Here is a 23,893-nt window from a genome sequence, read left to right as displayed (position 1 = left end):
CTATGCTGCTTTTATGTTGTATTAAGTGTTTTAAATTTGTTGTTAGCTGCCCTAAGCCCGGGTTTCTGAACTGGGAAGGGCGGGGTATAAATAACAATTTTTTATTATTGTTGTTAATTATTATTATTACCTGTGGGGCAGCACAGCACAGCCTCAGGCTAAAAAAAAAATCACCTATCCCTGACCCTAAGGAATATATTAATTACTGTATCTGTTCGGTTAGTGATGTGATGGTTGAAAAGTAAAATTTGAGGCTGCCACTATTGTTTAATGAATGCCTGAGACTGCAGTAGATTAACACTCACACTTTTATCGTCTACAAGTGACTATACAACAGGTTTGTTGATCAAAAATCATTGCCTGTAATTGCTGTGTCAGGCAGATGAGTCAAGCAGTGATAAGTCTATTTGGCACATTTGTTTATATTTATGGATGGACGTTGACCCTACAGCCCACACACCCATCCCCTCTCACAAATATTCATGCTTTCCAAAAGGGCAACTTTCACAGCAGCAATCAGAGCTCATGAAAATTCAACGCAACACGCTTTAATAGTATTTATTAAGTGGTACTGGATTATCAAGATGCTCCGCAGCTGTCTGTACTTTGTAGTGTTCTTACTGCATTAGGAAATATCATCCAGCAGACAAGAATGTGCAAGGATTTCAACTGTCTGATCAAATGAACAGATTGATTTATAGGCACTTGAAGCACAAATAGTTTTGCTTTCTCTCTTGATTGTCCACCCTTCTCCTTTTGCCAGTAAATTACTGCTTTCTCTGTGCCAGCTCCAGCAGAATAAATGCCCAGGCACTCCCATATTTTCTTTTTGTGCTTGACATGTGAAGGATATTTGAAAGTTAGGTCATGATAAGAAGCTAAAGATGTCAGCGGAAGTCATATGTGAACGTCCATAAAAATTCCATCTGTTTCATTTGAAAGGTGTATTTAGATGACACAAGGCACAATAAAGAGATTATTTTAATGGGGGGGTAATGTTTAAATGTTGAATACTCATTTTAAAAATTAGTTCTATTAAGATGTTAAGATATTTGCCATTTTTTGATGAGGGAAAATCAACAGATGGTGCACTTTTTGTACAATTAAACTGTATTTGACTAAAACATATGATTTAATACTTTTTAAATTGCTGCTTTTGATTTTTATGCCTTCAAATTCTGTCCCTCAGTGGACACTCAGTGAACACAGGAAGCCTCACCTGATCTGGTCATGGAAAGGGTTAATAGATGGACAGCTTTTTCATGATTCCATAGGTGGAGCTACACGCCTGTTCTTCATTGGTGGGATGATTTTGTATGGGCAATTCCACAGTCAGCTTTGGCTATGTGTTGCTGTCCTCCTCTAAGGAAACTGCTGCTGATGACAAGTGGGGAGGGCACTGCCTGCGGGACTTCCTACGGCAGTGGTTCTCAACCTGTGGGTCCCCAGAGGTTGTTGGACTACAACTCCCATCATTCCTGAGCTCTGGCCTTGCTAGCTAGGGGTGATGGGAGTTGTAGTTCAACAACATCTGGGGATGCACAGGTTGAGAAAGGCTGTTCTATGAGCATCTGGTTGACCAATGCAAGTAGAAGAGGCTGGATTAGTTGGGCTTTCAGCCCGATGCAACAGCCCTCTTCTTGTGTTCTTATGCTCTTGTTGCAGTTGGTTGCCAAGAAGGAAATCTGGCAAGTGGTGACCAAGGAAGAAGGCATATCATGCAAAGCAGATATGGTCCCGTGCTGTATCTCCCACAGAAGGCTGTAATTTTGTGCCTTGTCACAAACTGAGGACATCACTCAATTAATAATAATAATAATAATAATAATAATAATAATAAATTTTATTTATACCCCGCCCTCCCCAGCCAAGACCGGGCTCAGGGAGGCTAACATTCAGATATAAAAACAATTGATTGAGATACAACTTAAAAACAAGATTAAAATGCAACATTAAAATGTGGCCTCATTTCGGTAGGAACTTGTAATGGTTCCAGGGGTTGCTCGTGCGTAAATCGATGCCACACCTGGCTGGGTTACCTGGGTGAACCCTTTCTGTCCAGACAGCCACTCACCCGTGGCTGTCTCAATCGCTGGCAGAATCCGTCAGTGGGCGTTTCTTGAACTTCTTCCAGCAAAGAAGCTCTTTGACGCCTAGACGCCGCCTACTCTCCCAGGGTGTGGGCAGCGGAGGATCCGTGCTCTCCCCGCTGGTCTCCGGCGAGGAGTCATGGAGTCACCTCGCTGATTCCCCCATCTGCCCCCCTTCTCCACTGGTGCTACGCTGAATTCCTTCTCCAGAAGATGGGCTGCTTCTCTCCCTCCCGGGACGCTCTCCGGAACCCCTCTGGAGCCCTCCCTCTCCCTCTGGCTCCGATGGCACTTCCCTGACAGAACTCAAATCAAAAACTTTTGGGGGGATGAAAACGTCAAGTCTTCACCAAGGCCAACTATCCAGACTGGTCCTACATGGGCCAGAAAAAAGCCAGGGAAGTCCCCAGATAGGAGTTCCATCACAGAAGGAAAAAGGAAAAGGGAAAGAGGGGGAGGGGGAGGGGATCAAGTAGGCAATTGCAGCAGCATGGTGACACTGGCTTTGCATGAGCTGGTCTGTCTCCCCATTTCTGGTTAATAGCCAGCAGTAACCAAATGGTAAATGAATGGGTCCATCCCTCTTGTACCTCCAACCAAGGTCTGCTGCTGTGTGTCCCTGCATGAACTGATGGCATCACCTTCAGGAGGCCAGTATTGCAGTGTGATGAAACCATGCCCGATTAGTTTTCAGTGACTACTTCTCAACAGTGGCAAACTGCTTCATGTAGTCGCAGCTCGTGATTAGGACATTTACAGATGAACCACTAGTAGACAATGATCATAATCCATACAGCCTTCAAGGTTGGAGGAAATTCCACTGGGTGATTTATTTGTTTGCTGAATGAACAGATCACATTCACCCTAGGATTTATGCTGTTGACTGATGGCATTTTATCACGGCATGAAAATAACATGTACCCACATTTACAACTTGCAGTAAGATATTTCTTCTGTGGCTTATATTGTCACAGACATCTGCAAAATGAATTTGAATTCCTAGAGCATCTTCCAGGATGGCTCCCTGATGGCCCTCTTGCAAGGGATAGGATTTTTGGTCCTGCGGGGAATTGCGTGCAATATCTTCCTTCCACAGAGTCAAAGCCACTGCTGAAATTATATGTTGCTTTCTGTTATTATCTTGTTTGTTTTTGTGATGTGAGTCTACTGCAAAATATTCACCAACACTTCTCGCCTGGACAGTGCTGACTCACACACTCTAGATTGAGTACCAGGAGTGGCAGACGATCAATTTACACCATATTTCAAGCACAGAAAAGGAAATTATAATGGTATTTTTATACCCACGCCTTCCATTCATATGGCAGCTTAACCCTTCCGTTTTCATCACATTCCAGACTGCCAAACTTTTATCCTTACATCGACTTGTGGCATTTTAAGTACTTTGGGCATATCCCAAAGTTACCCATGTCATATATGAATTAATGATACCCTGGAAAACCATTGAAGATAGGCCTAGATTGATGATCTTGGTTTATGTTTGAATATGGACAAATGATTTGTCTCCGCATACAGAACCACTGTTTGATCCTATCAGTATCTATACATCTGTCAGTAGAATATTTAATAACCACATTTAGCTTCTTTCCTATCGCGTTTGGAATGTTTATGGATTGTTCATAGGTCAGGAGCTTCGGCAACTGTAAATATTAAGAAAAGATGTTGAAAATGTTTTGGATTGACGGAATAAATGTCTGTGTACAGATATCAGTCATTCCTGCTTCAGTTTTGAAGCTGTATTTGACTGGTGATATATAGATGTAGATATAGATATATATAGGTATAGATGAGCTAAGAAGGGTAAGTCACTTTGTAAAAATATAATGCGTATTTGTTATTAGTGCTGTTTCTCATACTCAGTCAGAAAATTGATACATAAGATGATAATGTCCATGAAATAATAAAAATGTGCTTTCGAAATCCATATTTAAAAGTTATACACACACACACACACACACACACACACACACACGATAGTTACCCTACTGTGCTTGAATAAGTCCCTTGATATCGCAGTTACAGTGGTACCTTGGGTTACATTATCTTCGGGTAACGTAATTTCGAGTTACGAATGCACAAACCCAGAAGTTTATACTTCCTGGTTTGGCCGCGTGCACATGCGCCGAAGCACTCTGCACACTTTGTGCATGCGCAGAGTGCTCTATTGCACCATGCATGTGCGCAGAAGCGTTGCCTCTGGATACGGACTTTTCATGGTAAGTACGGACCCCCGGAATGAATCACGTTCGTATCCAGAGGGTCCACTGTATTTTTATGAACTTCCTATAACAATACATTAGGATTGGAGTGCATGTTGCCCCACTGCTTACCACAAGACAAGTTTGGGGTCCTTCAGCCAAGGGAAGGTGGCTTGAGTAGAAACAAAGCCCTGATTCTGCTTGGCAAGATTTGAACTGATGTTTGGCTGAGCAGGATTTCTCGCCTATTCAAGCACCCCTGCTTGAACTCTCATGACACCCCAAGGTGGGGTATTACTAACAAATAATTCATGTAAATAGCACATGCTGGCCCCGTCCTCTGGTGTTCCCAGCCTTGGTCACTCAGCCTCCAAACTTGATTGGAGAAGGTCTGAAGGTTGGGTTTTTTTACTGTGTTTGCTAGAGTGTAAGTAGGAACCACAGTACAACTCAGGATTCAGGGTTATGACCATCTAGATGGTTCTACTTGTGTTCAATGAAGTGCCAGTAAAAGCCAGTGCTGGGAATGAACTAATTCAGTTTAATGGAGTACACTGAACTAGTTCAAAAATTAATGAGCTATTTTTGAAGATAGATCCCATACTAGCCAGGTGAACTAAAGGTGAATTACATTCATTTTGGGGTAGAACTCTGAATAATGTCTAGCTCATCTTCATGTCCATACCCTTCACCCATTCAGCAAGAGGCCCGAATCCTTAGCTTTCTTTCTTTCTTTCTTTCTTTCTTTCTTTCTTTCTTTCTTTCTTTCTTTCTTTCTTATCATTTGGACATCTCTGAAAAATTTAGAAAACCAAATGTGGAGTCAACTTTCTAAGGCTTATTAGGCAGATATGAGGGCACTGCTATGGCGAAGGACACTTATTCACTTACTCACTTAAGCACGATTGCTAAGCAATTAAAAGGAATGAATGTGAGGCATTTTCTGTATCTTTTTCTGCTGAAGAGATTTACTCTCTTCAAAAAGGACCTATTTTCAGTGAGGATAACAGGAACACTGCAAATGGTGCCTTGTGCCTTTTACAGCTGTGTGGCTGGCACAAAGTAAACAAGGGTAAACTTTTTCCTGTATAAAAATACAATTACAAGGAAAGCTTCACCTGTTGACATTTTCTGTCAGACATCTTTTTACTTGTTTATGAACCCTGATTTGGTTTGGACTCTATATGTCAGCCCAGTGGCTTGCAACATACCAAAAGCTGAAAGAAAATGGCTGTGGATGAACTTTTTATGAAGAAAAAGTTTATTTGGATGAACTTGAACTGAATTAGTTGGTTTTGTAAAAAGGTGGACTTAAACTCAGGGCTTTTTTGAGCCGGAACACACTGGAACTCCGTTCTAGCACCTCTCAGGTGGGTGCCATTGCCATTCTAAGAGAACGAAGGAGGTGTTCATGGTGAGTTCTGGCACCTCTTTTTCTAGAAAAATAGCACTGCCTACACAAATATTATTTTCTGTCACAAAGTAACACTTGAGCACGGCTTCAGTTACCCATCACAACATTTTCTTCTGTGAATGTGGGCTTCTCTTATGCAGACATCAACTTATGGATGGTGTACCTGGGATCTGTGCAACTTTGGGGTCAGAGTCAGCCCCCACTCCCCCTTCTACACAGAGAGCCTTTCATATGGATAACATGAGAAGAGGACTTAAAGCAGCAATTAAACCAACCACATGAATGGCATTTCTTACGGTTTTGAAACATGTAATTTAGCAGTAAACTATGGCTAGTTTAACCCAGTTCACTGCAAGGCTAGTTTAAAAATTTTCAACTAAAAATACTGCAAGTGCAACAGAGGGCTAAATGTGTTTCCAGACTGTTCACTCTAATATTAATGTACTCTGTGGTTGGTGTCAACCTTGTAATAAGAAAGCTCTGAATGTTTTATACATGCATAACATTGAAAGCTTCACAAACATGGCCAAGGGTATGTAAAAAATGTTATAAATTATGGATTGCTATCTTTGAAACAAATAGAAGTAGGAATACTGTTGCTTGCACATATTAAATGGCTGCAAACCTATACTTGCTTACCTGAGAGTGAGTTCCCTTGAACATCTGAGCAGATGTGTCTAGTTCTCTGCTGTTAAGTTTAAACATACCGTATTTTTTGCACCATAACACTCACTTTTTTCCTCCTAAAAAGTAAGGGGAAATGTCTCTGCGTGTTATGGAGGGAATGCCTACGGGTGGCATGCCTACGGATTTTCCTCCTCTAAAAACTACGTGTGTGTTATGGTGGTAAAACCTCTGTTTCCAAAGTTATTTGATTTGATTTTTTGGAAAACAATCTGCTAACCCAGTGATATGAATTCTTAGCAGCTTTAATAGAGGAAGGTATATAGTAATATTAATTGGATCCTTCAATAAAAACAATTATGGTAGAAGAATAATCATAAAGCTAAATTATGGAGACAGGAAAGGTATTTATATTTTGAGTTAACTTCCCTGTGCTTAATTTGCTATGTGAATTTAATTTTTCCTACTCACGTCTCTTAGCCTATAGTGACTTCTGTGTTGCTGTTTTTGAAATGCATATTGATTATTGTAGTATTGAACATTCAAGCTGTCAAGCACAATCCAGACTCCCTGCTCATGAAAAAAGCAAGAACATAAGAAGAGGCCTGCTAGATCAAGCCAAAGATCCATCTTGTCCAGGATTCTGGGCTCACAGTGGCCAACCAGATCATAGAATTGTAGAGTTGGAAGGGACCCAAGGTCCAACCCCCTGCGGTGCAGATGCCTGTCAAAGGCCTGCTAGCAGGACTTGAGTGATTCCCAGCAACTGGTGTTCAGAGGCATATAGCCTTTGGCAGTGGAAAAAAGAATGTCGCCAGCATGGCTAGCAGCCATTGAAAGCTTTAAATATTTCAACATTCAGCTTCACTGGATGACCCCAAATTTTGCTATTATGAAAGAGAAACTTCTCCCTTTCCATTTTCTCCAAATCTTGTAACACTATCACCATGCATAAATATCACAGTTATGCACACACGTGCATTACTGTTACAATGGCGAAAGTTAACGCCATTGTAAGTTCCCCCGTTCCAAACAGTTCACAAGGAACTTGGATGAATTTGACTTACGCCACCCTTTTCATGAGCTATGTTCTGCTGGGTTGCACAGTTGCATGACTGAGCTGAGAGCGGGGTTGGAATACATGTAATTCTCTCCTTGTCCCGCTGCTGGAAGAACCCCTTTTGGGGACTAACTATGGTGTAAGTCAAGTTCTGCCTTCTGAGTCCCAGCTAAAGTGGGGTGAGCAACTTAGGCTGCCATAGCCCTGGCTGAGTACACATTTCAGTTGGGAAAGCCCAAGATCTGCTGAATCTAAACCCTCTTATCTCAGCAGATCTTGGGTTTGGAGTTCCCTGTTAATTGGTTCGCACAATAACCATACAGTTTGCAAAACCAGTGAGTTGTCTGGAAATATAGCTGCTGTATGTGCTTTGAAACTTTCTGTGTAGTACCCCTGGAAGACAACTATTGACTCTGTTGGGGTGTGTGTTTTTTAAAACCTATATAAATCCCAGGACAATTCCTTTAAATGTGGTGCACTAAGCCAAGGTGCTTTCCAGCATTACTTTCAATGCAGTGGATAATTCTTCCTAGAATGATGCCCTATTGCTGTAAACCAAGGACAGGGAACTTGCCACGCTCCAGATTTGTTGAACTCCCACTTCCACCACCCTCTGCCAGCAAGGCCAGGGGCAGGGTAGTGGGATTTGTAGTCTAACAACAGCTGGAGAGTGGCAAGTTCCCCATCTCTTTTTTAAAAATATTAACATTTACAGGAGAGCAAGGGCTTCTCTCCACTCTCATGACTTCACTATACCTATAGCGGTCACCCTAACACCACCATGATTTATTTCTAACCTTCTAGTATTAAGATTTTATTGTTAGCTGCCTGTTTAAAATTTGCTTTTCAGAACCATTTTATTGATATTTTTATGGTTTGCAATAAACAAGAAGTTTACAACGCAGTAACAAAATCTCCACCTGAAAACTTAACAATAAACTGAAAACAACATAACGTCTACGTTATAATACTTGCTATTCCAATATATCAAGAAAAATACCTGTTTCTCCATGAATTTATTTGCTTGTATTCTCCGGTAGTAGGTTAGTTTGACCATTTTCACCATGGTCCAGATCTTTTCAATCTCTTTAAAAGTAGTGAGAGGAGCTAAAGTAATCAAATTGATTGCCATCTCTTGATCACTGTCTATGAAAGCACCTTTTATGTATCCAAGCAGAAATGTCTTAGGTTCCATAGGGATTTGTGTTCCTAACGATTCTGATATTATTTCCAAGGGAAAACACATCCCTGTATTTGGGGACAGTTCCAGAAAATATGGCTGTAATATGCTTTTACTTCTCCAAATGCCCAGCAATTACCCCTTCCTAACTTGTATATTAAATCCAACTTACCTTCTTTTCAGAACCATTTTTTGTCCCCAAGAGGCTGTCGGCGACTCCATGCAGCTCTGGCATCTGTGTCTACCATGTGGTTGATCTTCTCCAACCTTATCTTTCTCGGAGGGAATCATGTTGGCAGAATCTACTGGAACAGGATCTTCATAGAAGGCAAGCTATAGCAATCTGATTTATTATTATTTATTATTATTATTATTATTATTATTATTATTATTAGACATGCCTTCCTGGAATTTGATTCAGCATTGCAAAACACATGAGCAGCTTTCTCAGATGCCGTTCCCTGTGTCTTGCACTATATGCTTTTTGTTCAGTTAGTCCTCCTTGCCCTTGACATCATCTCAGCAGTAGTCATTGTAGCATTTCCCCAGGGCTTGTTGGCTTTCAGCCTGAACCTTTGTTATTTATTTTTATTTCAGGCACTTTTTAGAAGCATTTCCTGCTGGTACTTGGCATGTCCTTTAGCACAATGGACCAGTACAAATAATAATAATATAAAATCCCTAAAAGCAGACAACAAGCATTAAACCCAAAGTTGGATAAACTAAGCAGCAGCATTTAAAAAATATTGGGTTGCATCCAACTAAGTTCTACTCTGCTTTGCATGCAGAAAGTCCTATGTTCAACCTGTGACATCTCCAGGTAGGGTTCGGCGCCACTGCCAGTCAATGCCAGTAATACTGAATTAGATGGACCCAATGGTCTGGCTCAGTATAAGGCAGCTTCCAGTGTTCCTATGTAAAAGCATATAGAGATGAAAGAGGAAGTGGGAGAGAGTGTCGCTCTTCCCGCTTCCTCTTTCAGCTCGCTGTGTTTTTCGAGGGAGAAAAAGGTACCCACCCTTGCTGCCTTGTAATGAAGGGGGCAGTGAGTGTGTATGGGGAGGCTCAGAGATTCTATGGGTGCCAGGAGTTCTCAAAGGTGCCGTTACACCAGTAGGCATCACAGTTGGACCAGCTGTCATGTATTTTCATTTCACACAACATTTTGCACCTTTGTTGCACTTTTATTGTAGCATTAACTTTCATGGGCAGGGGACTATGTCACCAGATGCAGAGAATGTCTAGGATGCCCGAAATGTTTCCTCTCCTCATCGAAGGCACTCGCTGCATCTGTATGCATCATACAGAGTTTTTAGGTGCCTCAGCAATAATTGTTTTTCTGTACAAGTTATGCTGCCCCCATTGTGCAGTAAACGGGATATGAAATATCACTTCTAAGCAATTTGCTGGTCAGACCCATAGTACTGAAAAGTGAAAAACTCAATTTCAAAACTGCTCAGGGCAATGGTACTACATCTTCCTTGTTGAGAAGTAAGAGACATTAAATTACAGAGTGTTAAAAATAATCTTTCTATGACTCTCTCTTTCCTCTGTTCCATTTATGTGAGAGGTAGTTACCTAGAAGAACTTTGCAAATAATAGTTTGTGAGATGGCAGTCTACCACCAACAATTCCTTATTGTGCGGTTCCTTCCCTCCTTCACAGCCACCTAATTACCCATTGCTTCAACTATCAAGGAATCACCACTAGCATCAGGAAAAGCTCTGCACTTACCCATCCCAGAAACACAGAGCAGCATCATAGTTCTTTGCTGTTTGTCTTCCACATTATATAGGGTTGCCATACATGGGCTTTCATACGTCCCAGACATTTAAGCGATTTCTGCCCGGACGCTGTTTACGAGGGCTGAATACCATCTATGTCCAGGAAACTCCTGACGTATGGCAACCCTAACATTAAAGGCCAAGCAGCTCTATAAATAGAGAGCAGGGAGCACTGGGATTGCAGCACACTATGCTGTAATTCTGGGTTAAAATGTGTGAGCAGCCGTTTGCTGACCTCTTATAGTGCAGGTCCAGATCTGAACTTTTCAGTTATCCCATTTGTGCATTTGCACGTGTATATTAAATAAAACACGTTAAACAATACAGTTGCATGATTGAACACACTAGGGTAGCTTTGGGACCATATCATGTTTTTGGAGAGATACGTAACTTTGTGTTATACCATGCTCAAGTAGAAACGTTATTGCAAGTAGAAACCAATATCTGAAAATTGTCATTGTGTTTTAGTCCACAAATGATGTAAATTTGGTGTTTTTGTGAAAAGTGTAAGATCCTTCCTGATCGTGGTTGAAATATGTAAAATTGCATCTTTGAACCCGGCAGAAGAAAGGTGATTTTTCTCTTGGATGGGAACTTCTTTATTTTGTCTTCAAATGATCTGCCTTGCCATTTGCAACAGTAGCTTAAGTTTGAAGTACAGCAGAACGGATATTTTATGTTTTGTTTTCTACATAATCAGACCCATCTTTATGAATTAGGTGTTGGCTGCATCGTTACAGATTATGTACAAAGCAGATCAAACACGAACCAACACCGTATCAACAGCAGTCTTCACCTGGACATCCAATGTCATCGGGAGGCAAATGACATAGCTAGCCTGAGCAGGGTGGTACAGGCAGGGCGGCACTGTTCATACAGCGTGTTGAGCTCCCTATGCCTTGTCCTCCCCCTCTCAGTGACCAGCAGCGATTCATAGCATTGGGAGCAAGAGAGCAACACCACTCTCTCTGTGCCAACCTCTGCTAGGTACATAGCCCAGTTGAAAGAATCAATGTTATTTGGACATCCCAGATAAAGGTTCATGGAACCATCACCATCACTCTCCTTGAGAAGTGATTGAAGTGTTTCAGCTACATCAAAACTTCCTTGAGTCCCCTCCAATGTCTTCTGATGTGTGCCAACCACAACCCTCTCGGCTCAGAAATGTCACTGTGAGCAAAATGCAGGGCAAATGTAGCTTGTAAACTCTGCAATAATAATTCTCATTATAACAAAAGCTGGCTTGGTCACAGGAATGGTTGGATCCTATATCCAGAATCGCTGAGTTCACATATTACAGTAGTCTGAAAGGGTCTTGTCCTTCAGCTGTCAGGATCCTTTGCATGTGCGAATGAAGAACTGGGTGAACAGGCTCATAGTACGAAGGTCTGTTCTTGTTTCAGCCACCTGGCACGTAGCCAAATATAATCTGGTATTTGTTCTGTCTGTTTGCATAGAGCTGAAAAACCAGTCATTGTCATAGGGAAGGTAAAACAGCATTTAAAAAAGAAGAAGATGTACACACTATTTTTAGAGGCAAGAGACGAAAGCATGATTTTCTCCCAGATTACCCGATTGTCTTGACTGCTCAGGGTTCTGTTGAATCAAATGACTTTGGGCAGGCATTGTATTTAATAATGAACTGGAACATTGCAATTTTAAACCAAAGAAAGCTACTTGGACTTGTAAGTGTACAACTTAATCTACGCTCACAGGCCCTGGTCCTGCGATCAGATTAGGGTGGCCCTGTTCTCTTCTTTGCAGAAGACTGTCCTCTGTTTGAAGGGCTGTCAGATGATCATCCTCTGTTAGGAGGGTCCAAGAACAGTTTAAAGATAAAAGAGCCATCTAATGGGAAAACAGCGTCCTTGGAGTTGCCCATCAGTAGCAGCATCTGGGTAGCAGGTGGAGCAGGCCCACAAGCCACCTTCTCCCATTTGTCCCCTTGTGGGGAGACAACTGCATTTCTAATAATTGCAGTAATTATTTCTGAACTTGCATCTGTACATGTAGGATTGTATTCCAGTTCTATGCAACTGGACATCCGCTTGTGAAACAGGACCCCCCTTCCTCTCCTCCCCCCATGTGTCCCCCAAATTTGCTCCAGAGAGTCCTCCAGACCTGTGGGGAAGAGGAGGGGGAAGTTCAGTTGTGCAAGCCGAGGTCCCCTGTGGGAGCATGACAACAGTGCTGGATACAACACATAAATTGGTATATGCAACTGCTATGCAAATCTGTGCCCTCTTTGGCCCAAATATTTGGTAATGCGCATAGGTTGTCACCTTAGGTCAGAGTGATTGCAAATGCCTGTAGTTTCTGGGTACCCCAAAACTACCATATGATCTCTAAATTTGCTTCGTTCTTTATTTTACGTGAGCTCATAGTATTCAGTGTGCCTCTTTACTTTTTGTAGAGGACTTTGGCATCCTGGCCTGCAGCTTTCTGCTTGATATTGCAAGGTGAAACATAACATAAGAGAGAAGCATGGTTGTTGAGAAGTAACTGTATATGAAATATTGAGTATGGACTCAAGAAACATTAAATGAGCAATAGTTAGCTTGGGGTAGTGAGCTGACGTGCCTCAGGAAATTTAATAATTGAGATGCCAGGCCTGTTGCTCTGTTCTGCTGAGATATTAATGTTCTTTTCCTATTTTGTTATATAGGCTGTTGTGGTTTGTTTTCTGATAAATGATTGTCAGCTGCCTTAAGGACCTGCTTGAGCCAAAAGAAAAATTACGGATTGAAAAAGTAAATAACGATGCAAGGCAATAAACACTTATTTCCCTGCACACACATGTTACTTAGCTCCCTACTTCCAATAATTTATTGGTTGGTGTTTTTACTTTACACAAATTAAAAACAGAGTGCTGATCCGAAAGAGTTCACCATTGGGATTGTGCTTTGGGTGTTGTCCTATTTTGCACGGCTGGCTTTTCACTAATCAGCTCTTTGGGTGGTCTAGTAGAGGCTCCAGACTGTGATGTTCTTCAGGTGCTAAGTGGAACGATTTCAGCCTTTTTGTATGCAAGACTCCATACAAATATATGTAGAGAAACTCACACCAAAATCTGCTGGTGAATTTTCATGAGGACTTCTTAAAATCATCCCCAACATCATCACTGTTGCAAACTGATGTGGAAATGTGGGGAACTGCATTTAACTGAGAGAAACCAACATTGAGAGATTTCCCCATCCATGCCTTAAAGTTATGAGATTTCCCCATCCATATATGCAACCCAGCTATTGGGTCAGACTGGAGAAAAAATATGCGTGGCAAGGCCTCCACTCCATTCACCAGCTCTCCTGAACTACAAAAAGTGTTGAAAGGTTAATCTTCCACCTGGAGGGGGGCAATTTCCAGCTACCCCAGTCACCACCAAGCAAGCTTGATTTATTTAAATTATTTTTATGCTGTGGCCATCCACAGTGTCTTACTGTCAAACACAAACACTTGGGATAAGGCGTATCCAGCATGCAGGGCATTTTATTCTCTCCCCATTCATCTCTGTGTGCAATTCCCCCATGCAGGTGGGATCCAGACATCATAATAATAATAATAATAATAATAATTTATTATTTGTACCCCGCCCATCTGGCTGGGTTTCCCCAGCCACTCTGGGCGGCTTCCAACAGAGATAAAAAATACACTAAAATGTCACATATTAAAAACTTCCCTGAACAGGGCTGCCTTCAGATGTCTTCTGAATGTCAGGTAGTTGTCCATCGCCTTGACATCCGATGGGAGGGCATTCCACAGGGCGGGCGCCACCACCGAGAAGGCCCTCTGCCTGGTTCCCTGCAACTTGGCCTCTCGCAGTGAGGGAACCGCCAGAAGGCCCTCGGAGCTGGACCTCAGTGTCCGGGCAGAACAATGGGGGAGGAGACGCTCCTTCAGATATACTGGACCGAGGCCATTTAGGGCTTTAAAGGTTTCTTGCTATGGGCTTTGATTCCTGGATGAGTAGGTGCAATGATGCTCGGGCAAAGAGAAGCAATACTATGTGCAGCCCAATTATGCTTGTACTGTTTAAAAGGATGCTCTTGCTATTTGTATTGCCACACATTCTGGACATGCATGTGAACAACAATTATATTTTATTATATTTTATATGAGTTATATTATATTATATTTTATATGAGTCGCTCCTGGATTTGGATTTTTGAGCAGGTGCCCTGGGCTCCAACCTTTTGCTCACTTCTCTTCTCCCGATCAAGGGACGCAGGTGGCGCTGTGGGTTAAAGCCTCAGCACCTAGGACTTGCCGATCAAAAGGTCGGCGGTTCGAATCCCTGCGGCGGGGTGCGCTCCCGCTGCTCGGTCCCAGCGCCTGCCAACCTAGCAGTTCGAAAGCACCTCCGGGTGCAAGTAGATAAATAGAGACCGCTTACCAGCGGGAAGGTAAACGGCGTTTCCGTGTGCGGCTCTGGCTCGCCAGAGCAGCGATGTCACGCTGGCCACGTGACCCGGAAGTGTCTCCGGACAGCGCTGGCCCCTGGCCTCTTGAGTGAGATGGGCGCACAACCCCAGAGTCTGGCAAGACTGGCCCGTACGGGCAGGGGTACCTTTACCTTTACCTTTACCTTCCCCCGATCACTTCTCCCAAGAGACAGAAGGAAAGCACATGTGCACACAATTCCTTTTCCCAATGTATCTGGATAAAAGTTGGATCCAGCAGAATTAGGGCTTGTCTACACTTCCACTTGTCCCATGTCTAGAAAGCGCAGGTCTGAGTGGTTTTCTGTTTGTCCCATGGCTTTCCCTGGGAAAACTCGCTCTTTGGCACTGAATCAGAACAAACATCAATCCGTGGAGAATCCAACAGACTTTTGCTGTGGTTCAGCGGCAAAGGTTGGGTTTCCCCAGGGGCGGGGCGTGGTGGGACAAGTGGAAGTCTGGAAGAGCCCTTAATCTGAACCTTGGAAACACCATAGAGCTGAAAGATAAAGCAGGAAAGAGTGTCACTCTTCTATCTTCCTCCTTCTGCTCCATGGGGGTGAGGAATGGGGTTACTGGTTTGTTCTTGTTTCTGCTATGTATTTTGTGATTTTATCTTGTATTTTTATGCTGCGAACTGCCCTGAGATCTACGGATGAAGGGTAGTATTCATATAATGTGCTTTTAAGTGGAGAGAAAGATAATTGCTCTCCCCACCTCATGACCAAGGGAGCAATGGGGGGGGGGCACAGAGGCTTTGTGAGCACCAAGGAAAGACCTCAAGGGCACCATTGTGCTGACCAATGCAGGAGAATAATATTAAACTCACTCCTGATGTCTTCTCCTACACTCCAGCCTAATCCCCATCACCTTAAATATTTTATTAGACTAAGGCTGAAACTTGTTTAAAATGTAGCAGTTTCTTTGCTACTATATTTGCACAAAAATCATTTGGGGAAAGTGTTTTTGTCTTATTGTAAATTACATCTCTTTGGTGGTGGTGTTTTTTTAAAAAAAGAAAAACACACATCCCTTAACTGTAAGCATCATTATTCTTGAAGCTAGACTTTGACGGAAATTCTACATATATTTACTTTTGTTACTTATCGCCCTTTCCCAGCTGCAGTAAATAACAGTGATTATCCTTCTGGTAGGAAACTATGCTCTCGTGGGGAGCAGAAGAATGTGGGTACGTTAACCCACTGGGGGTGCAGAAATCAAGCATTTTTAAAAAATCATTTTGAAAGACATTCTAAATGTTAAAAATGGCTCCCCCCCAAAAAAAAAAATTACTGGCTTCTGTTTCTTCTGAAGATGAAAATTGCTCCCATTCTAGTATTTATACGGAAGGCATTATTATTGTGGAGAATAAGGTTGATGAAGGGACATAGTGCAGAGTGCAACTCTGTGGTTCTTTCCATACGTAAAAGTTTCACTACTAATCTTAATGCTACACTTTTTGGGGAGTAGCAGTCTTCAGTCACTCCCTTCTCCCAGTACCTGCAGTGTGGGGCAGTGGCCAACTGGAGAGTAAGAGTGACACTTCAACTGGAAATGGAGTTTAAAGTGGCCATGACCTTTATTAGTTACAACAGAGACACCGGCTTTCAAAATTTTACTAATGTCTATAAGACCTAGACTGCAGTGTCTGCCCCAGCAATAGAACTGGTTTTGTCCAGCCTCCATGCCCCCCCCCCGCCCCCACTGCTACCTATTTTTTAAAAAGCATGGGCTAATTCAGTTTCAACTCTCAATCAGCCATGATGATTGAGTAGATCACTCTAAGGTTTGTCATAGTGAAAGAGACTCTGTCTTGGGTTGGCACTGCCGTTAGGCAGAATGTGGCAGCTGCCTCAGGGGACAGATAAAGCGGCAACGATTTGTCTGTTATTAAAGTTATGGTTTTCTTTTCTTTTAAAAAGAAGACTGCTTGAGGGCACCATTTGGCTTTGGCTTTTGAAAATTACCAGGATGCAACTGCTCAAAGAATGCTCCTCGCTTTGGGGGGCAGTGGGGAATCTAAGCAGGAAGCGCTCAAAATATAAATGCAAGCTACTGTGTTCAGGCCTAGCTGTCAACAGCCTGAAAAACAGGTTCCCGTGTGGTTCATGACTGCTGCCCCCTCACGTGAGGATTAATGGCCCCTGAAGCACATCTATTCCCTTTTAAGTTCCTTAATTTGAAAGAGTAATTCTCTCTGCAATGGCAGAGGGAAACTCAGCTGGGATGCCATGAAGAGCGCAAAGTTCAAAACAGATCTGATTGCACACAGTGTGCTGAGCTAAAATAAATACCCCTCACCTGCATGAAGCAAGAATTAAAATGGTGGGGTGGGGGGGAGGGAATTTATAAATCAGACCGTACAAATTAAAGTCTCCTGGGCAGCAGCAGGCAAGCTACATGGCTGGCTGAGATAGCCAGCGCAGGCAAACTGACCTTGGGTAGCATTACCAAGCTAATCCACACAAGGGGATGAATGATTTCCAAACAATGTCTCTAGTGAGAGAGATTATTCACAAATAGGATTTTCCTTAACACTACGAGAGAGGTTTCTTCAAATCACGCAAGAATAAAGCAAGTGTAATTCGAGGCACGATCAATGGGACAGATTCTTAAGCGGTGTTATGGCAGCTCAATCTGCTTGTTTATTTAGGCTTTTAATCCAAGACATCCTTAAAGGTTAAAAGTGAGGTGACTGCATTGTTTAAAACAATTTTGTAAAATGTTAACCGTCTCGGAAATGAACTTACCCAAGAAAATACAGCACTGGTCTCCTTTAACAAGAAAAGAAGTTTGCATCACTTCTGGAGGGTAGTAAAGGCAGTTTTATACATTGTGTTCAGCCTGTAGCTTCATCAATACGTCCATCTGCAGATGGCAGTCTTCCTTTTGAAATAGTCCTCTGTGTGATCAGCTGTTTAAACCACTTCCAGCTGAAGGATAAAGAACCAGGGTGTTGGAAACTGCCCATCCTTTGGAACAGCCACGGGTCACAGGTTTCCCTACTATATTGAGTACATTTCTGTCTAAACTATCTTAAGTATTTCTCTCTGTGTGTGTGCAAGTAAACTACCATATACAAATTTTATGCAAATAAATGTCCTTTTTTTGGGGGCTGATGCATTTTCTCTTTGCAATGCATTATATAGCAGCTGTGTTTTGCAGTCAGCCTCTGCTGACTTCAACCACGTTGGTCTGGCTGAAATCAACACAGATTTGCTTTCCTCACCCAATTACAAAAAAAAGGAAAAAAGGTCAAGCCATTTCCATTGTCTCCTGAGACAGACAGATGCCAGCCAAAAGCACAAATTGTCATTAGGTTGTGGGATAGCTCCCAATAACAGAACTAGGCCGACAAAATCTACAACTTTAGCCCAATCTCACTTTTATCAGCCAAAAAGCTTGTTGAGGCATGTGTATGGTAAACTAAATCACAATGACTTGTTTTTCAAATACACCTTAGTGATATGCAAACATATTATCTTCCTTTATACAGTGGTACCTCAGGTTACATATGCTTCAGGTTACATAAGCTTCAGGTTACAGACTCCGCTAACCCAGAAATAGTGCTTCAGGTTAAGAACTTTGCTTCAGGATGAGAACAGAAATCGTGCTCCTGTGGCGCAGCAGCAGCAGGAGGCCCCATTATCTAAAGTGGTGCTTCAGGTTAAGAACAGATTCAGGTTAAGAACGGACCTCCGGAACGAATTAAGTACTTAATCCGAGGTACCACTGTACTTAATACTAAGATAGCAAAGCTGGAGAAAGTATGTAAGTGGCTGTTCTTGGATCTGTGAGCTTAGTAAATGAGAACAAATGAGAGAAGAAGGAGGGAGGGAGGGGGAGCCTTCAAACATCACAGAGAAGACAACCGCTTGACTCCACCGTAGTGGCAGCTGCCCCCTGCAGCACCAGAGACCACTTGGGAGACGACAGGTCTGAACATCCTGGCGTGTCTCGCCTGACATGCATTGTAATATGGCATATCAGAGACTGGAAATTAATTGTACCGGAGAGGGAAATGTGGAAAGAGGTTTGCTTCTTTAATGTCATGAAATGAATGCACAATTCATATGAGCTCTTTCTTGTTTGTGTTGGGCAAGGTTTGCAATTTTTTAATGGAAAACTCCATAGCTGCATAAACCGTGTTGAGGTTGCTTTTGCTATTAGTGCGCTGTCTTTTTTTTTTTTTTTACTGGTTCCCCAACACTTTCAAAATTCAAAATATGCCTACTGGTGATCCCTGTTGAAACCAACTTCTGTGTGAGGAAAGGAAACACAAGACCAAAAAACGCAGTGGATATAAGGAGCTACAGTTTGGGTTTAATTCCAGGCCAATGTGATTGGCAATGTTTTATCTCAGCCGACAGGTATCTCCTATGCAAAACATAGTTAGCACCCCATGTTCAAAGAAGAGGAGTGATTAGACATGTGCCAGTTTTATTTGCTTTAAAAGCACTGTATTCAGAAACATGCATGATCTTTCCAACATTGCATCGTTCTTGATGATTGCTATACTGAGTGTCAAAAAAAATGAAGGATTCAGAAGCAATCAACAAAGATAATGAATGTTTAGAAGAGAAATAGCATATGAGGAATGCTCAGCGGTAGCCTGCCCAAATCTTGCACTGTGATAACAAAAGGGAAATGTCAGGGGTAGCCTAAGACATATTCTGTGTGGGGCAAAGGGCCAGTGGTGAGGAGGAAGATAATGATGAGTTGCTGGGTTGTTATCCCACCCTTGCTTCCGAAGGAGACCGGGGCAGCGAACAACAAGACAATAATAACAATATTGAAGTAGCTCCTTGAGGGGAATGGGGGTCTCCTAATGTCAGCACCCTTAAATAACAGTTCTCGGGATTCTTTGAAGGAAACCATGACTGTTTAATGTGGAATGATACTGCTTTAACTGTAGACTACAGATGGGAACTTACTGCGGGTGAAGAATATGTGCAGTAAAAAGGTAAAGGACCCCTGACAGATAAGTCCAGTTGCATATGACTCTGGGGTTGCGGCGCTCATCTCGTTTTACTGGCCGAGGGAGCCGGCGTTTGTCTGCAGACAGCTTCCGGGTCATGTGGCTAGCATGACTAAGCCGCTTCTGGTGAAACCAGAGCAGTGCACGGAAATGCCATTTATCTTCCCACTGGAGTGGTACCTATTTATCTACTTGCACTTTGATGTGCTTTCAAACTGCTAGGTTGGCAGGAGTTGGGACAGAGTAACGGGAGCTCACACCGTCGAGAGGATTCGAACCACCGACCTTCCGATCGGCAGTGGTTTAGACCACAGCGCCAGAAGAATGTGTGCAGTAGCATACAGTTATTCCTGAGTGGTCTTTCCTCTTCCAGGAGATATATTTTGTTACACCAAGATAGCTCCTTAATTGCAAACCACTGTTTCCTTGACTTTCTGTTTCATTCAGAAAAGAATAGAAATCACACGGGCACTCAATAATTATTGCTTTATTCTCACAGGACAATAATGCATTCAAATGAAGCCTGGAGTTTATTTAGATGCAGGAAGAGTGAGAGGCAATTTCTGGCATAGTTGAGAAAATATATTTACTGAGGAGGTGGGCTTCCGGTAGAGTAAGATGTGATCATGCCTTTCCCTACCTCAGCTCAGGCCTTGCATCCTGCCTTAGCAAGAAAAAAACCACACACTTTAGGATGAAGTTTTATTGCTTTGGACATAACATCTCTGCTTCTCTAAATTTCCATAAAAATGAAGCTGTAGAGTCGCGTCTGTTGACTCTGTCGGAAAGGTTTTTAATTCTCATCCTTCTTTTCCTTGCTGATAGGCCAAATGAAAATACAGGGTCTTCAGCTTTATCATCAAGTTTGTTGTCTGAATGATAAGGCAAAGCTAAATGAATAAGAAATGGAAATACACAGGCGTTGGTGCGGTCAGGATTCTGGGAAGAGATATGGGAAATAGTTTTGACTAATGCATGTGTAGTCAATGAATGCTTTACATTCACCTCCACTTCGTGAAGGTTGGCTCTTGAACAAGTTTGATGCATATGTTTTGGGTTTGGGTTAATTTTACAAGCCTGTTTCAAGGTTGACCTGTTCCAGCCTTTCCACATACTTGTTTAGAAATCATATCTACAGTATGTACTATTATAATTGTCCTATTCCATTAGTCTGAGCAGGTATTGTGAATGTTCCTGTTCAGGGAATCTAGACATCCATGCCTACAGGATACTCCATTCCACCCCACCTCATTTTCTATCCCTCACCCCTCTCCAACAAATATTGAAGTTCCACCAAGCATACTGATACACTCTCCTTGTGAGAGGATGTTGCCATTTTAGTTTCATAAGCGTCCACACGCTGAATTAATTCACTATTAGTACTTAAAAAGGTAAAGGGACCCCTGACAGGATGGTAACAAAAGTTATCTGTTAGTCTTTCTTCTGATAGAATCAGTTTGGGCCATTATGAGTGACCAGCTCTAGGGGGGAATAGATGTTGGCTTTATGTGCATTCACGCAAGGGCATTTTAGGTATTTTCCTGAGGAGCGCCCCTGTACACCCGAGTTTAAAAAGCCACATGAGATACACTTAGGAAAGTTGTTTGGGTAATGCTTGTTTCAGTGTCTCTTTCTAATTTGAGAATAGAGGTGCCTCATAGGAAGCTATTTGTAGAAATAAGAAGAAGAAGAAGAAGAAGAAGAAGAAGAAGAAGAAGAAGAAGAAGAAGAAGAAGAAGAAATAATAAGAAATAATAATAATAATAATAATAATAATAATAATAACAACTCATACTTATTAGCCGCTTCTGTACAAAAAATGAAAATCAAAGCAACTTACAAAAAATTAACGTTGAAAACAAGTATAAAAACATCCTAAAATACACAAATGAGAGAGAGAAGGAGGGATCCAACTCTACCCTACTCTGCTAAAATTAAGATCCAAAGGCCTGGGTGAAAAATAATGTTTTTGCCTGGTGCCTAAAAGCAGCTAGTACTGGGGACAACATTCCATAAACAGGGGGCCACCACTGAAAAAGGCCTGATTCATGTCACTACAGGAGAAGTTATTTACATGAAAACAATTTCCATAATCAACCTTTGCAAAGCATTGGATTCTAAAATAACTTGACATACCATAATCAGAACTATGAACAGGGAGCTTGGCTTAATATAAGCTTTCATTAAAATGGGAAGCAAGACAGGAAAGAGGAGCTTCATACTGTTTTCTCCCTCTCTCCTCAGTATTTCAACTTCCTTGATTTCTTTCTTTTTTGTGCAGCTTGCATTGTGGATACCAGCTCAGCGTGGAACATTCCATGCTCTGGTCATATTTAACTGGAGATAGGTAACAAACAGATTTCTCCACTGTCTGCCCAAATATCAGGCCCAATTTCTGAGTTCTTGTCAACGTGACGTTGAGGTCTCCCAGGGCACCGTATCTAGGGAGCTTCCTTGAAGATCACCAGCAACATCTCTGTCAGTTCTTTTGAACAACTGTCTGTTTGGGGGTTTACTGAGAAGCAGGAAATCAATGTTAGCTTTGGCTCTTTTTCTTTGGGAAAAAGTGAAGACAGCTAGCAAATTCAAAACAACCTCAAAAGTAATTTCCTCTTGGCTATGTTGATGATCTTTGCCTTGCAGTTTTCTAAACCAGGGTTATGCAAAAAAAGAAAAAAAGATCAAGATCTACTGGTAGATCTCTGGGCGATTTGCAGTAGATAAGCAAACTCATAATTGTTTAGAAGCAGCATTTTTTTAAAAAAACACATTTTTTTTCTAAATTAAGAAAGACGGGGGGGAAATCAGGAGTAGATTTTTCTATAAAAGCACCAAGAGTTCAATTCTGATACTGAAAAATCCCTGGGCAGAGCATCCCTTAGATGCCAGTTTGTATCCATGCCACTGTTTTCTATCTGTCTCTTGGGTTCTGGTAATAAACAGAGTAGATCCCTCAAGACTGAAATTTGTCCACTTCTTTCCTACTTCATTGAGCTGGTCTATTTGGGGGCTCTGCTGACCATCTTCAAGCTGCCTGCCTTTTGACCTATAACCAGTCATGAGAAGGCTCTTCCCGCCACTGGCTCTGGCTTCAGCTACTATTAGTCCCTCTGCCTACCAGTCCCAATGGATACTCTAGTAACGAGAGGATATTGGGGAAGACACATAAGACTCACGGCTACACAGGGTTCAGATTAGGGTTGGGTGGCCGTGCATCCTTTTTGACAGTGGACAGTAATCTATTTTTCTATTTCAAGGCCTGTCCTGTGGAAGCAAGGTTTTAAACCCTAAGAAAGGAGAAAGAGCAGAGCTTTTGAAGCTGCCCATCAGCTTGCAGACTTAACATACAGAATAAGAGAACAAGAAGAACATACGTTTAGAGAAGATTGGAAAACGTTTGTTGAATATATGGGCGGAAATTGTGTACCCATGAAAATGTTGGCAGCATTAATTCAACAGTGTAAATAAGTTTTGACTGATGTAATAATGGAATATTGAATGATTTCTTTTTTTGTAAAATATGCAGGCATTTATGATATGCAAAATGAAGCATGGGAAGAGAAGAAGGGAAGTCATTGATATTTTAAGGATGTTTAAATGAGTACTCTAGATTGTAAAACAGAAAATTTAATAAAAAAAATTAGACAAAAAGAAGTTGCCCCTCAGCAGTTAGTACCTTGATTAGCAGGTGGTGAGGTGGATTGGGTTTCTATTTAAATTATAGTCCAATTAAAAAGCGATTATATTATTTTGTATTCTTGACTTTAGAGATATGCTAGATATGTGGAACGTTTGGCACTTATGAATAAGACAAGGGAGAAACCCTCTTTGAATAATACTTCAGCTACCCGGGATAATCTGCTCATGTATATTTATGGGAAAGGTCCATAGCTCAGGGGTAGAGCATCTGCTTTGCATGCAGAAGGTCCCAGGTTCGATCCCTGGCAACTCTAGGTAGGGAACCCTGCCTGACACCTTGGAGAGCCACTGCCAGTCAGTGTAGACAACACTGAACCAGATAGACCAATGATTCTGTTTAAGTGTATGTTTTATATTTGCATTTTCATATCAATTAGCATATGCCAATTTTACACAGATCTGTGGCCAC

General features: G+C 42.0%; 1 protein-coding gene across 3 annotated transcripts in view; it reads left to right on the top strand.

The window, feature by feature from the left end:
• HHAT (hedgehog acyltransferase) overlaps positions 1–23,893 on the top strand; it is a 169,795-nt gene that overhangs the window by 120,048 nt on the left and 25,854 nt on the right. For 2 of the 3 annotated variants that reach the window (XM_083733553.1, XM_083733554.1), the window contains exon 11: positions 8,771–8,915. In XM_083733553.1, coding sequence (XP_083589679.1) covers positions 8,771–8,915 — 145 coding nt within the window. Of the gene's footprint in view, positions 1–8,770; positions 8,916–23,042; positions 23,331–23,893 lie in introns of those variants that run through there. The other variant, XM_083733555.1, reaches the window with a different exon arrangement.

This window comes from Podarcis gaigeae (assembly GCF_964106915.1).
Source record: "Podarcis gaigeae genome assembly, chromosome: 3".
NCBI lineage: Eukaryota > Metazoa > Chordata > Lepidosauria > Squamata > Lacertidae > Podarcis > Podarcis gaigeae.
Note: the sequence above shows the minus strand (reverse complement) of the source record. Positions and strands in the feature narration are given on the sequence as shown.